The sequence below is a fragment of the Eulemur rufifrons genome, chromosome 21, assembly GCF_041146395.1.
Source record: "Eulemur rufifrons isolate Redbay chromosome 21, OSU_ERuf_1, whole genome shotgun sequence".
NCBI lineage: Eukaryota > Metazoa > Chordata > Mammalia > Primates > Lemuridae > Eulemur > Eulemur rufifrons.
The window spans coordinates 23148914-23162675 of record NC_091003.1 but is presented as its reverse complement, the minus strand read 5'-3'; the positions used below and the strand labels follow the sequence as shown (position 1 = coordinate 23162675).

The window sequence follows — 13762 nt, the reverse complement described above, 5'->3', positions numbered from 1 at the left end:
GGAAATGTCTCAACGTTCTCATACAAGAAACCAAGAACACAATCCATAGGATTTTAAAACATCAATAAATGGATGTCATCAGAAAGAAAACTTTTGGTCTGTGAAACACCCTGGTAAGATAATGAAAACATTATATGCAGGCTGGGAGAAAATAGTTTCAAATCACTTATCTAACAAAGGACTCATAGATGGAACATACAATGAATTTTTAGAACTCAACATTAAAAAATAAGAAATCTAATTAGAAAACAATTAAAAGGCATGAACATATATTTCATGAATAGAATATACAAGTGATAAGCATATAAGAAGATGCTCAACCAAACTAACCATTGGAGAAATGCAAATAAAGATTAAGATGAGATATCAGTATACATGGATTGGAACAGCTGGGAAAAAACAGTATTGAAGTCTAGTGAGGATAAGGAGAAAATGGGTCCATGAAGCATTGCTGCTCAAAGTGTACGACTGTAAAGTCACTATGGTAAATATTAATAGCATGTATATATTGACATGGTCAAAGGCATTAACAGATATGTCAGTGAATGCACACCCACATACATATATCACATACTCACTGTATCACCTTTTAATTTAATTGCATTTCTGGGAAATTTTGCTAGAGACAGACAAATGTATATGCCTGCAAAACTTGTACCTGACTGTTGGTGGCAGCTCTGTTTGCCATAGTACGTAACTGGGAACGACCGAAATGCCCCTCAGTGGACCGACGGCAAAGCAGTCAGGGGTCCACCCGTATCCCACGGTGCCACTCAACGATAAAAGTGCTGCAGACTCGTGAAGCTCACGGCAGCGTCTGTAGATCCCAGTCCCCGTACACACAAGTGTCCCACGGAGCACGGACCGTCAGCATGTGGACACAACGTGAAAAGCCTACAATACCATGCTTATGGGAAACATGGTCTTGCCTGTTTTCACATGATATTTCTCAAATGTTAATTGTTCTTATCTGCCATTATATCATTGCATACTCTTTTCAAAATAAAAAGAAAGACAAAGCAGATAATTATCGTGAGTAAAGCTGCAAGAGTCTCCGTGAGAGAAGATCCTTCTCTCGCAGAGATGGGCAGCAGCCCCTGACCTTTGGCAGCCCTGGCATTTGGCATTTGGGCCAAGGTGGCATTGTCCCACGTAGCCCCAAGGGCTCTGGGTTCAGTCACCCTCTGTCCCCACCCTCCTGAGAGCTGTCCCCCTTCCCCTGTGTCTTATGACTGAATTATTCCTCCTGACCCTGGGATTCCTCTTCCTCCTGACCAAATGCCTGGGCCTCCTTCATCAGGAACTGCCAGGGTGCCCTAGGCCTGCTGGGGAGGGGAGGCAGTTTCTTCTGTTTCCTTCTGGACAGGGGCTCCTTCCCAGGGACCCTAAGGGACCCAACCCACCTTTGAGTCCCTGGGAACTCACAAGATGGAGAAGTCATGGGGAGGGGGAAAGAGCTCTGGGGGCTGCACCTGGGGGCAGAGGGTGTGGGCGCCCCAGCAGCCAGCGCAGGGCACCGTGACCTGTGGGATTGCCGTTCCCTCAACATGCTGTGCTCTTTCATGTCTGAGTGTTTGCCCACGTTGCTAATTTCCTGTGATTCCTGAACCGTTTCTAGGAATGCTGGGTAAGGACTGGCCTCACAGCAGGGCCCCACTCTCCACTCACACCCAGGGCACAGCCTCCTCCTTCCCTGGTCCCCATGGAAGGAGCTGCTCAGGCCTTTGTCCCCAGAGCCCTCTGCGTCCTCCCCTCCCTGCAGGCTCCTCACCCTGCAGGTCATCATCTTTCCCACACGGCATCTCCTAGTAGTCCAGGTGTCCTCCCTGCAAGGTTATTTGTCACCATCGGTTACTCGGGATACACCGGGGTGTGGCCCATGAACGCTGTGGACTGACAGTGGCCAGGCTCTCAGGTGACTCCACTCACAGGATTCCCACTGAGAGACTGCAGTCCGCACAGTGAGCTGAGGGTGTTCCCAGGGTCTGCACAGGGGCACCCACAGCTGCCCACCCACCAAACTCCACACGGTGGAGCAATGGGGCCTCCACTAACCGACGAGGACTCAGCAGCTCACCCCCTGGGTGTGGTCCCAGCATTGGCCTCCTTTTAGGTCTTGCCTCTAACCTTGCCATTCCGTCAGCCCTCAGAGCCTGAACAAATGCATGAAGAAGGGTGGGGACAGTCAGTGAGGGTAACACATTTGCATCCATAACCCCTCCTCTGTGAGGCCAGTGGAGGGATAAGAGAAGCCTGGGGCAGCCACTCCAGCGCTGAAACTCAGGAGGACTGTGTCCACCATGGCCTGGGCCCCTCTCCTTCTCCTGGTCCTCTCCCACTTCTCAGGTAGGAACAGGACTCACACATCCAGGGTCAGCACACAAGCTTGACCAGTCCCCTTGGCTCAGATCTCCCTGCAGCTTCATGCTGGCAGGTCCCCAGCACCCATGAACTTCTGTGTTTGCAGGTTCCCTGTCCCAGCCTGTGCTGACTCAGCCGCCCTCCCTCTCTGCATCTCCTGGAGCATCAGCCAGACTCACCTGCACCCTGAGCAGTGGCTTCAGTGTTGGTGACTTCTGGATACACCGGCACCAGCAGAAGCCAGGGGGCCATCCTTGGTACCTCCTGTACTACTACTCAGACTCATATAAGTACCAGGGCTCCGCGGTCCCCTGCCGCTTCTCTGGCTCCAAAGACACCTCGGCCAATGCAGGGATTCTGCACATCTCTGGGCTGCAGCCTGAGGACGAGGCTGACTATCACTGTCTTACATGGCACGGCAGCTCTAAGACTTACACAGTGCTATGGTCACATGGGGAAGTAGAACAAAAACATCTCCCCCATTCTTCTGGTCTGGTGCAGTCAGAAGAGCCACATTGCTAGTGGCTCTGACAAAGTCTAGTTCAATGGGTGACTTCTGTTGCCAGATCTTCAACCACCATTGATTTTTCTTGGGCAAGCAGATCCGACAATGTCATATCCTGCTCTTCAGTTCAACTTCTAGACTAATCCACTGTTCATTTCTTCCTACCCTGTCCATGTTTTGCAACAGAGATTCCTTATTTATGATAAAAATTCTGTCAATGGAGACTTTAGAGGAGACCAAAAGAAGTTCATTTGGGTCATGTCTAGCTCAGGGCAGAAAGTCTAAGGAAAGATGTCAGTGGAATTGTAGTCCTGGGAGATGCTGCTTTGGGTGCACATGATCTGCTGGTATGTGAGGAAGGGGAGGTGTAGGCAGCTGGCATGAAGTTAGGGGAACCAGACAAGGTGGTTGGGGCAGAGGCCCAGACCAGGAGCAGGACTCGCTGCTCTGAGGCCGATGGGCAGAGTGTGGGAGCAGCAGGCCGGGCCTGGGCTCTGCTGTGCTGAGACTGTGCTGTCACCTGCAGTGTGGACCTGAGGGGATGTGGTTCAGATTGTCCCCTCACCCCAATGAAGCAAGGCATGACCTGCAACCTGTTTGAAGAGAATCACCCAAAGAGCTCTTTAGAGGAGAGGACACCCTCATAATTTCAAGATTTCTGACTATATTTCCAAGAGTGAGAAGTGGAACCTGCATCTATAGTCCCAGGACAGGCAACACAAGACCATTCTCACAAAGTGCATCCCCTCTACTAGCTGTCGTGGTCTGTTCCAGAATGTCTGGGTAGGTCCCTCCACACATTGGTGCTGCTGGTCTTGTCTTAAGCGGGTATAGATTCAAGTGTGATGCATGTTGGGGGTTTCTCGAGATTCAGACCTTTCAGGACTTTTGTAGGACCCAGGGCAAAGCCTTCTCCATCACCCAACAACTACTATAGAATGTTCCACACAACAGGAACCAGGAAAGGCCAGAAAGGCAACAGAATGATGCCAATTTCCATGAAGTGCCTGTGACTTTGCTCTGTGAATGGAGCAGGGAAAGAGATTCATGACATCTCTGTCTTCACTTTGTATCCTAAGGGACAGGGTTATGGGCTGTCCCTATCGTGTCCTAAGACCGTCTTCCTCACTGTCCTGGAACACGACCCAGGCCCAGGCTCCTGAGGCCCTGCAGGCTTCCTCCCCAGCTCTGCCCTCGTCAAGGGGGCCCTGTGCTGTCCTCACAGGTCTCTGCACCTCTCTCTGCAGGTGCGACCTCCTGCAGGTGCTGTGCTCTCTCAGCTGCCCGTCATCTGGGAGCAACATCACCCCCTCCTGCACTGGAGTGAGCTGCAGAGTTGGGGGGACAGGATGTTCCAGCCCCACCAGCTCCCAGTGAAGGCCCAGGTCTTGACACTCGTTGGTTCCCAACTTGCAGGGTCCCACATAGTGTCTCTTGCTTCTGTCCTGGCCACTGGGGCCCCTGCGATGCTCTGTGTCTGTCTGAGGATGAGGGTGATGATTACTGCTCAGGAGGTGGGAGGAGCCCAGTGCTACCCCAGGACACCTGCCCCACAGGGCGATGAGGCACAAGTCTCCTGTCCGATCCCCCATCTTGAACCATAGACTCTCTTTCACCTCCAGTGACCAATATCAGGCTCAGGGGACATTCCTGCAGTCATTTCTCCCTCCAGGGCCAAGGTTTTGAGGCCCCTCACTGGATGTAGAAATTTCTATCCAGCCGATCCTAATAATATTTAGCTATTGGCTGAAATATCCCAACCTCATCATTGCTACAAAGGAAAGCAGATCAGGTGGAAAATGTTCTTGGTCATCTCACATGTCTGGGCATGTGTCCTTAATCTGTGCTGGTGCCCATGTCTCAGGACGGGCATGTGGCTAGGAGTGAGCATGGTCACCATGTGGTCCAGGGAAAAGGAGTTGAGTTTTGTTCAGTCAAAGAGGAAACTCGCGCATGTCCCTGCTCTTGGCTTTACCTAAGGCAACTTCCTGACGTCTGCAGGGTCCTGTGACTGTCCTCAAGTGGGGCAGGAACATTCCCTCGAATGGATGGCTGGGACACCCCAGAAAAGCAGGCAGGAAGAAGGTACAGACTGTAGAATACACTAATCAAGGAAAAGACACTAGATTATGCCCAAGGAAACTAAAAGACATTTGAGGGTAATGCAATTTCCTGTAGCTATAAAGATGAACTGGACGATGAGGGTTTCAAATCACCACAAGGTCCTTGTGAAAACAAATGCTGAATTCCAGCCCACGTGTGGCAGGGGCAAAAGAGATGAGAAGAAACCTCTGGAATCCAGATGGAGGGAATTTCCACAATGTTTTGGTGCTGAAGTGATAAAAGCCAGCCAGAGGCTCCCTTGAGAGTCCTGCAGGGTCACAGCACAGGGAGACGGAAATGTGTAGAATATGCACAGTTATGTTGAAGTCAGAGTCACCAGCACTGCCAGCAACAGCGATAGTTTCAATAGTTTTCATAAATAATACATGTGAACATGTACACCATCTAGCGATATTGATTATCAAAAAGGACAGGGATTGTGTAAACTTTTTTAGTATTCTCTGTTGGAGGAAATTTGACAAAATATGAAATTAATGTGGGCCCTAAGGAGACAAGGTTGCAATTGGCAATATCTAGGGTCCCTACTGAAACAGTGGGATGTAAAATAAACAGCTAGTGAGTGTGAAATGATTTAGTGGAAACGCTTGATTCATGAAAAATAAAAAGGGAGAAAGGAGGAATTAAGCAACAAGCCCAGGTGAAGGAAGAGAAAGGTAGACACAGACACAGGATCAGTAATTGCACTAAATGTAAATTCATGGGTGGGTGAGATAAAAATAGAGTCCATTACAACAAAGACACACACGTGTCCCTGTCCCTTCTGCCCCACAGGAGAGTTTAAAGATGAAGTGTTTGTACATATTCCATGACGTTCACACCAATCATGCAAACACAGCACATTTTTTTTTTTAATTTCTGGTTATGTGACACATGATGACCTATTTTGCTGTGTGTGGAGTTGGGAGGAGTCTCTTACTTTAATGATGACACTGTTTCTCCTCTGAGAAACGGGCAGTTCCACTGAAGCTCCCACTGGTTATGGGAACAAGGGCGGCCAGCCAAACTTGGCGGCACCACTCTGTGTGTCACACCCACAGCCCTGGTCCCCACGCTGCTTATACTGCACACAGTTTACAGACTATGCCAGCGAGAAACCCCTGTCCCTTCACACTCCCAGCCATGGGCTCTGAGATTTTCCAGGGGTCTCACTGCTGGAAGGAGGAGGACCCTCTAGTCACCCACAAAGAAGACATGGTGTCATTTCACCTGTGCAGGCAAGAAAATGTTCACAGGGCTGGGCTTAGGTTTGGGGAAAATTAGACCATTAGGGCAGGAAGTTGAGACCTCACACAGCTCATCCTTCAGCCCTGAAGTTTCCAGAGAAGACATGCAGGAGGCAGGTCACTAAGGGTGTGGGGAGCTGATCTGGTGACAGACGTCACTTTCGAGCAAATGTACATTTCCGCTTCCTCAAGTCATACGCTTCAATGGGACACATTTGGCCAACTTCAAAGACAAAGATTATGATACAGGATGAGAGAGACGTGAGGCTCCAGGACCATTTCAGCAGGTGGAAAGCAGACTGCAGGGGACTCATTTTCAATATCGTTTGACTGATGGCAAAATCTGAAACTAAATGCTTATAAAGGATAATGTGGCCCATTTCTCCTTAGAATGACCAAAGGAAAATTAACAGAGAAAACCAGTAAACCAAAAGCAGGTGCTATTTCAGATGTGTTGACAAAACCTCTAGAGAGTCTCATAATATGATATCCAAAATGTTTTCAATACAATAAAAAAAATCACTTGTCATATCAAGAACCAGGAAAATTACAACTTGAGTGAGGAAAAGACAATCCACAGACACAGACACTGAGAAGATCTAGGTGGTGAAATTATATCGCTCACGTACTTAAGTCAGCAACCGTACAATTCCTATGATGAGCTATTTCTGATATTCTCGAAATAAATGAGAATGGAGAATATTTGAGAAAAAATTACAAGTCATAAAAACAAACTAAACATAAATTATAAGGCAAAAAATTTTACGTTAAATTTTAAAAAAGTCTCTTTGGACAGATTCAAGAACAAGTGAGAATGAAACTGAAATTCCGGCATTTGAGAAGACATTTAATACAGTTAGAGAAAGTACAAGCCATAGTTATCATAGCCCAGCAGGGGGCGCTGTGGATCTTCCTAGAGCTGAGCCAGGCCTGAAACACACTCAAATGGTTCAAATTTCAGGGTCCCTGGGCCTGTGCTCACTGGCCTGAGTTAGAGGTGACAGCAGCTGCTTCCTCCCAAGGGGCAAACTCGGAGCTGACATCAGCCCGACTGTCCCTGACAAGAGAGTTGCCCCCGGGCCAAGGACACAGAATCCCATGGTGCTGGTGGTGGTGAAGGGCTCATATTTGCATGAAGCATGACGCAAACACACCCTTCTCCCAGGGAGCTGAGGAGGAGACACAGAACCAGCCGAGAGACCAGAAACAGCTGTGGGTGTAGAGGATTTTTGGCAAGGCCACACCATGGCCTGGACTCCTCTCCCTCCTCACTCTCTGCCCAGGTACAAAGAGGTTTCAGAGAGCAGCCTTTGAAGGGTCCCCTGTCCTCCTTCTCAGTCCTAACACGTGTGGGATTCGGGTTCCAGGGTACTGTTCTCAGTCTCTGGTGACTCAGGAGCAACACACCCCAAACCTCCCTTGACCTGACCCCCCTCTGCTCCTGCCCAATGTCCCCACTGGCTTCTCCTCCAGTCGCTTCTACAGTGTGGACCGTCCTCACCCTCCCCTTCCCGTCTCTGATTCACAACTTCCACTCTCAACCCTCGGGTCTGTCTCCCTCGTTCCAATTCCCTTCTCTCCTGTGAGCTCCTCAGGTAATTACTGAAGTATTTGTATGAGAAAAGTCCTGGAATTTTAAAATATCTTTTCTTCTGCATTTTTACTCACATCGTCTATTTCTCTTGAACTTCTCTGATCCTGCACTTCAGCAGAAGCCCCCAGTGAGCTGATTCCCTTTTCTCATCACTCAGGGACCTTCCCCTTCTCCTCCCGGGGTCTGTGCTCATTCCCCAGGGAACCCAGTGAGTCACCAAGCCTGCTCACTTACCCTCCAGACACTCCCACTCTGTCCCTGTGTGTGATCTCCTGAGGAATCACGTGGGGAGGGAGACACCTGCTGCATGAGCAGCCTGGGAAGTGGCTTCATGGCTGAACTGTCCTTGTTCTCTGCAAATGCACATTTTATTTCATGCACAGTTTGTATAGGAGACCCCGCTCCCCTTTGAATATAGGCAGAGTTGTGTGTCCTGTTCCCACTGAGAAGGCTGAAATAGGACAGTTCAAGACCGAGACAATGTAGGAGCCGCAATGAGGAGGGGACTCACTCTGCCCTTGTGCAGGGAGCTGGCAATGGTCAAGGCCCTGGTGGGGACAGAAGCCTCTGTCAGGACCCCCTGGCATCTGGTCACAGACACTGCACCTGGTCCTGGGCAGCAGGGGGCCCTGTGGGCTAACACTGAGGGCTCTGTGGGGCTCAGCTGGGAAACCAGACACTTGAACTTGGTCTCTGCTCAGAGCTCATTGGTGCCAGCAGGTGGGTCCTCTCTGGGCCCCTGGGGAGACTTGCACCAGGCCCAGCCCAGGCCCCCGTCCTAGTAATGACACCCTGTCACTGGGGCTTCACACAGGCCCAGGGCGGGCTTGGTGGGCAGGGGAGGAGCAGCACATTTGCATGCAGGGCCCCCTCCCTCCTCTGGGGCTGGAGGGTGGATAAGAGACACCTGCAGCGTGGCAGCCTCAGCACAGCTCTGGGGTGTCTGCACCATGGCCTGGCCGCCACTCCTCCTCCTTACCCTCCTCCTTCACTGCACAGGTCAGGGCAGTCCTCAGCATCCTGACCCCCAGCTCACTGACACCACCTCCCAGACCCATGCCACACTGTCCTTCCCTCTTGTCCTTCCTCCAGGACATAATGTGTGTCTGTGTTTCCAGGGTCCCTCTCCCAGCTTATGGTGACTCAGCCGCCCTCTGCATCTGCCTCCCTGGGAGCCTCGGTCAAGCTCACCTGCACCCTGAGCAGTGGACACAGCAACTATGGCATTGTGTGGCATCAGCAGCAGCCGGGGAAGGCCCCTCGGTACTTGATGTATGTTAAGAGTGATGGAAGCCACGGCAAGGGGGACGGGATCCCCGATCGCTTCTCGGGCTCCAGCTCCGGGGCTGACCGCTACTTAACCATCTCCAACATCCAGTCTGAGGACGAGGCTGACTATTACTGTCAGACCTGGGACAGCAGTGGTAATAATCACAGTGACACAGTCAGATGAGGAAGTGGGACAAAAACCTCAGCCTGCTCAGGGTCTTATTCTATGACAATATTGAGATTTAAAAACGTGTTCCCTGTGCACAAACCCTACTTGGAAGCACCTCTGCTTAAAATGTTTCTACTCTCATCTTTGTAGTCAGTGTTTCTGAAGTCTCAGGAAAACTAACATCAATAACAAAAAACCCTTGATGAACCTGAATTTTTGCCTCCTTATGAAAATGTGCTGTTTTTTTCTTTTTTTCCCCTGAAGGTGGAGAATGAGCCTCTCCTGCTCACATCTTGCTCAGTGCCCAGGGGCCCTCCGAGCAGGTGGACGGTCCTACAGCAGGGACTGTGCTCTTCCAGTTGTCACAGCAGACACCACCTCTTCCCTCCCCAGTCCTCTGTGCTGGGGGCTGCCTGGGCTCCCTACATCCCAGGAACTAGGCGGAGCCATGTGAAATGGTGCCTGAGGACAGAGGTCAGGGCCAGTGCCAGGGACAGAGCTGGCCTGGCTCGCTCTTGTCTGCCTGCAGCTTTAGTCACCATGTCAGGACAGGGGGGTGGGAATGGGGCAGCTATGGCCTGAGACCAGCAAACCTCCCAGTGGGAGGAGAGAGGGGGAGGGGCAGACCCCACCACTGCTGGGAAATGCTGAGTCTGCTCCAGGGGAGTCGGGGGAAGCAGGTCCCATGAATGCGACTTTCCACCAGCTTATCCCACTCAGGAACACGGGGACCACATGGCTGGGTGTCCCTGAGCCCACTGGCACTGACTTGTGTCCCCTCCTCTGCTGCCCCACTGAGGTTTTTCAACAGTCCAGCCTATAATGTAAGGTGTGTGGGACATCAGGGACCAGAAATCACCCAACCTGTGCATGTGTCATTCTACCTGTGGAGCTGGTGATGTGCCCAAGTCTTAAGGTCACATTTTATTGTACAGGGAGCTGCACACACATTGGGCGTCACTATGGGGGCTGGAACCAGGGGTTCCCAGAAAGAAAGCCTGAGTTGGTGACTAGGACAGAGTGATGGATGTTTACAGTCCCAGCCTGATTCTCCTTTGTCCACACGGCCTCCTTGACACGTGTGGGCTCAAGGCTGATGGTCAGGTATCATTGTTGTCACAGCTGAATACAACTCGCTGCCACCAAGAGCCCCCACCAAGGGTGAGTGAGTGAAAAATGTGCCCTGTGTGCCCCACTCTCAAATCCAGCCCTTCCCTGTCCCTGCCTCTGACCCAAACGTGCTCAGCCTGTGGCTTCTGCTTTCGCTTGTGCTCCCAGAAGGTCTGATGCTCTTAACCTGGCTCATCTCCGTGGGGTCAGTGAGAACAACACCTCCTCTCACTGCCTTCCCAGTGTGAACAGAACATCTGTCTCCAGAGGTTATAGGAGCCCCCCACACGTGGGTGGGGAATCATGGGGAATAGAAATGCAGCTTGTGTGACAAGGCAGATCCAGGTCCACTCTGCCCGGTCCCCAGATGTCAGGTGCACTTGGCTGAGGTTTTGAGGATCATTCCCTGAGCTCTGAAGCCTTAGAGGATCTGGGTCCTCTGTATCCTCAGAGGGTGTCCCCAGGGAGCCCCTGGAATCGTAGGTGCCGGAGGAGACCTCCGCTGGCTCTGGGACCCAGCACTGCCTCCCTTCCCGACTTTAATCCCATGAGCCTTATTCTTTCCCCTCTCTGGGTCTCTGGTTGGGATGATGCTGGAATGCACCTCAGTTCCTTGGGGACTAGAGGGATCAAAATCACAGCCCACAGAAATCTGTCACCTGGTCAGGCAGCATCTCCCACGAGCCACCAGGGGAGCTGCTCTCTGCTCCCTGCTCCTTCCTGCACCGCGATGTGTTCCTGGACCCTGGGCTCTTCTGCCTCATCCAGGTCCCCAGTCCCTCCATGCTCCATGGGTGACCTCGGACTGTGGGGTGGGAGTGGCCATTGCCTGATGGGTAGACAGTTTCTGTTTGCGATTATCAGAACACATTTCCGATAGTCTTTGAAGACAACATCTCCCTCTCCACATCTGCTCCTCAGGAACTGGATGTGACAGTGCAGTCTGACACTTAAGGACACACAGGCTCAGCAATCTGAGAGTCTCTGGCTTGGCCTAGGGCAGTTGTAGAAGCTCAGCCTTAGGCGGCCCAGGCCCAGCTGTCCTGTGAGACCCCAGGATTATGCAGAAAAGCAAACTGCAGTGAGCAGGGGGTGGTCTGCAAAAGACGTCGGAGGACAGGCGTGGGGCCTCCTGTGGTAACAGGGGTGCACAATGAAGAAGACACTGTCCTTTGTGACCCTAAGAGGGAGGACACATGGGGCCTAGAGCCATGAAAAAGAAGAGACCTGGCAGGACCTGGGCCCTGGAGCTGAAGTGGACCTGGGCCTGGCCCTGAGTGTCCCTGGAGAAGATCACATGACATCCATGTTCTGTGTGCTCTGTCCATGGCTCCCTGTCCCACCTGCTGTCCCACCCAGAGCCTCTGAGGTGTGCAGGTCACACCCTTCCCAGTGATCTCCCTCCGAGCACCAGCTCCCAGGAGGAGGTCACACCCAGCCCTGAGTGGGGCTTGCACAGCCCAGTGGAGAAGCACAGATGGTAAAAGGCCATGTTCGCCCCGTGTGTGGGTGGGTGAGGAGTGGGCCTTGGGGAGCAGAGCTCCGAGGTGCTCCCCACGCCTGGACTCCTCCCCTCCCCTTCTCCCTCCCTCTGCTCACTGAGCCTCAGCCCAGGTGAGGACTCAGGGCTGCCTGAGGGCCCTGCACAGCCCAGGGCCTCCATCCCAGCACTGTCCCCACACTCTGCAGGGCTGTCTCTGAGATGGCAGGAGCCTTTGGTCCCCGTGCCCACAGCGTGACTAGAGGATGCTGGTCCCCACGTAAAAGGCGCTGATCACCGCTCAGTGCCCAGGGAGGACGGAGAAGGCTCAGGACCCAGGAGGCTCCCGCCAAAGGGCTCAGCGGCCTCCTCTCCCTCAAAGTCACACTCAGTGTCTGCGCCACTGTGCAATTTATGTCTGGGATTGGCAGATATTGAGTATTTATATTCCTCTTTTCATTCTGCAATGCAGGTCAGCAAGAGGCTGAGAGGAAGAGGGGGTCCCAGATTGAGCGGCTGGGCCCAAGGACAGCTCCTGGCCATCTGGGGAGCAGGCTCAGCTCTGCCTGGGAGGAGAAAGAGGCAGCAGCTCCTGGTGCCCTGGAGGGAGGTTCTCCCTGTCCCCACTGGGCTTCCTGCTGTGTCCCCAGAGGTGGCCCTTCACGGAGGCTGAGCTCCCAGGACTGTCCTGTAAACCGCACAGGACGCTGGGCAGGAGGAGGAGGCCGTGTGCAGACCTGAGACTGAGGTGTGTTGGGGCAGGGACACTGCCCAGCTCCATCCTTTGGGGGAGGAAAAGTGCACAGTGGAGCAGACAGGACACATGGGTGTGTCTGGGCCCTGGGCAGCAGGGGGCGCTGTGGCCTGTCCCTGAGACCTGTGCTGTGGGTCCCAGCTAGGAGCCCCACCTGGCCCTGGTCTGGAGCCCTCTGTCCCCCTGCTCACTGGGCCAGCAGCTGTGTCCTCACTGGTCCCTGGGAAGCCACAGAACAGCCCTGCCCAGACCCACCCCTCCCAGGGTCAGCTTTCCAGGCAGGGGTCAGGGACAGGGCTCAGGGTGGGGCTGTGACAGCCCAGGGGGTGACTGGATGCATGAGCTGTCTCTCTCTACCCCTGGACAGCCAGCGGGGATTAGAGGGGCTTGGGCCAGGTGTCCGGCTGGGGATGAAGGACCAGGGATCCTGGGTGTGTCTATGTTCACTGACCCACCCCCTCACTCTTTTCTGTCCCGAAGTTCAGGGTCCTGGACCCAGTCTGTGTTGATGTGACCGTCGGCAGCACCCAGCGTGTTGGGCAGGCGGCCCCCGTTTCCTTCCCTAGAAGCAGCAGCGATGCTGGCTGTGGGCATCTATTGATTTTATGTGATTTTTATTCTGGTACCAGCAGCCCCCAGGCTGTGGTGACTCAGAAACACGTTTGTCAACAACTCCCTGCCCAGCAGGAGCTGGCCATGTTCCGATGGCCCATTTGGGTAGAGTCGGTGGGGTTCAGTGACCAGCCAAACCTTCACCCCCAACCAGCATCAACAAGGCCAGGCAAGGCAGTGCTGGTGTGAGCTGGTTATCTCCAATCCCCCGTGTGAGGTTGGCAGGGCCCCGTGCAGACCTGAACTTGAACCCCCATCCCCAGCCATGAGATAAATGACATGGGACCAGGCACAGCCAGTCAGCACCCCAGGACCCCACCCTGACCCCTGACTTGGGGGATCTCGACAGCCAGTGAGGAGCGGAGCTTTGACTCCCCCCTGGTGATGAGAACGCTGGACAGAGGGAGGGATCAGGGTCACCGGCGCTACAGCTGTCCCCTCCCCTGCCTGGTGTCAGTGAGGCACAGCAGAGTCCAGTGGGCAGCTAATCTCCCAGCCGCTCTTGAAGGGGACTCGTCTGTGCAAATCACTGCTCCCCTCTCCCCAGGAAGGTGTGAGCAG

The 13762-nt window shown here is 53.0% G+C and overlaps 1 gene segment (V, D, J or C); it reads left to right on the top strand.

Annotated features, from left to right (window-relative positions):
- Nucleotides 1-2300: 2300 nt before the first annotated feature.
- Nucleotides 2301-9260, top strand: LOC138401631 (immunoglobulin lambda variable 4-69-like). The segment is given in 2 exon segments: nucleotides 2301-2346; nucleotides 8926-9260. Coding segments are annotated over 2 exon segments (381 nt in total).
- The last annotated feature ends 4502 nt before the right edge of the window (nucleotides 9261-13762 follow it).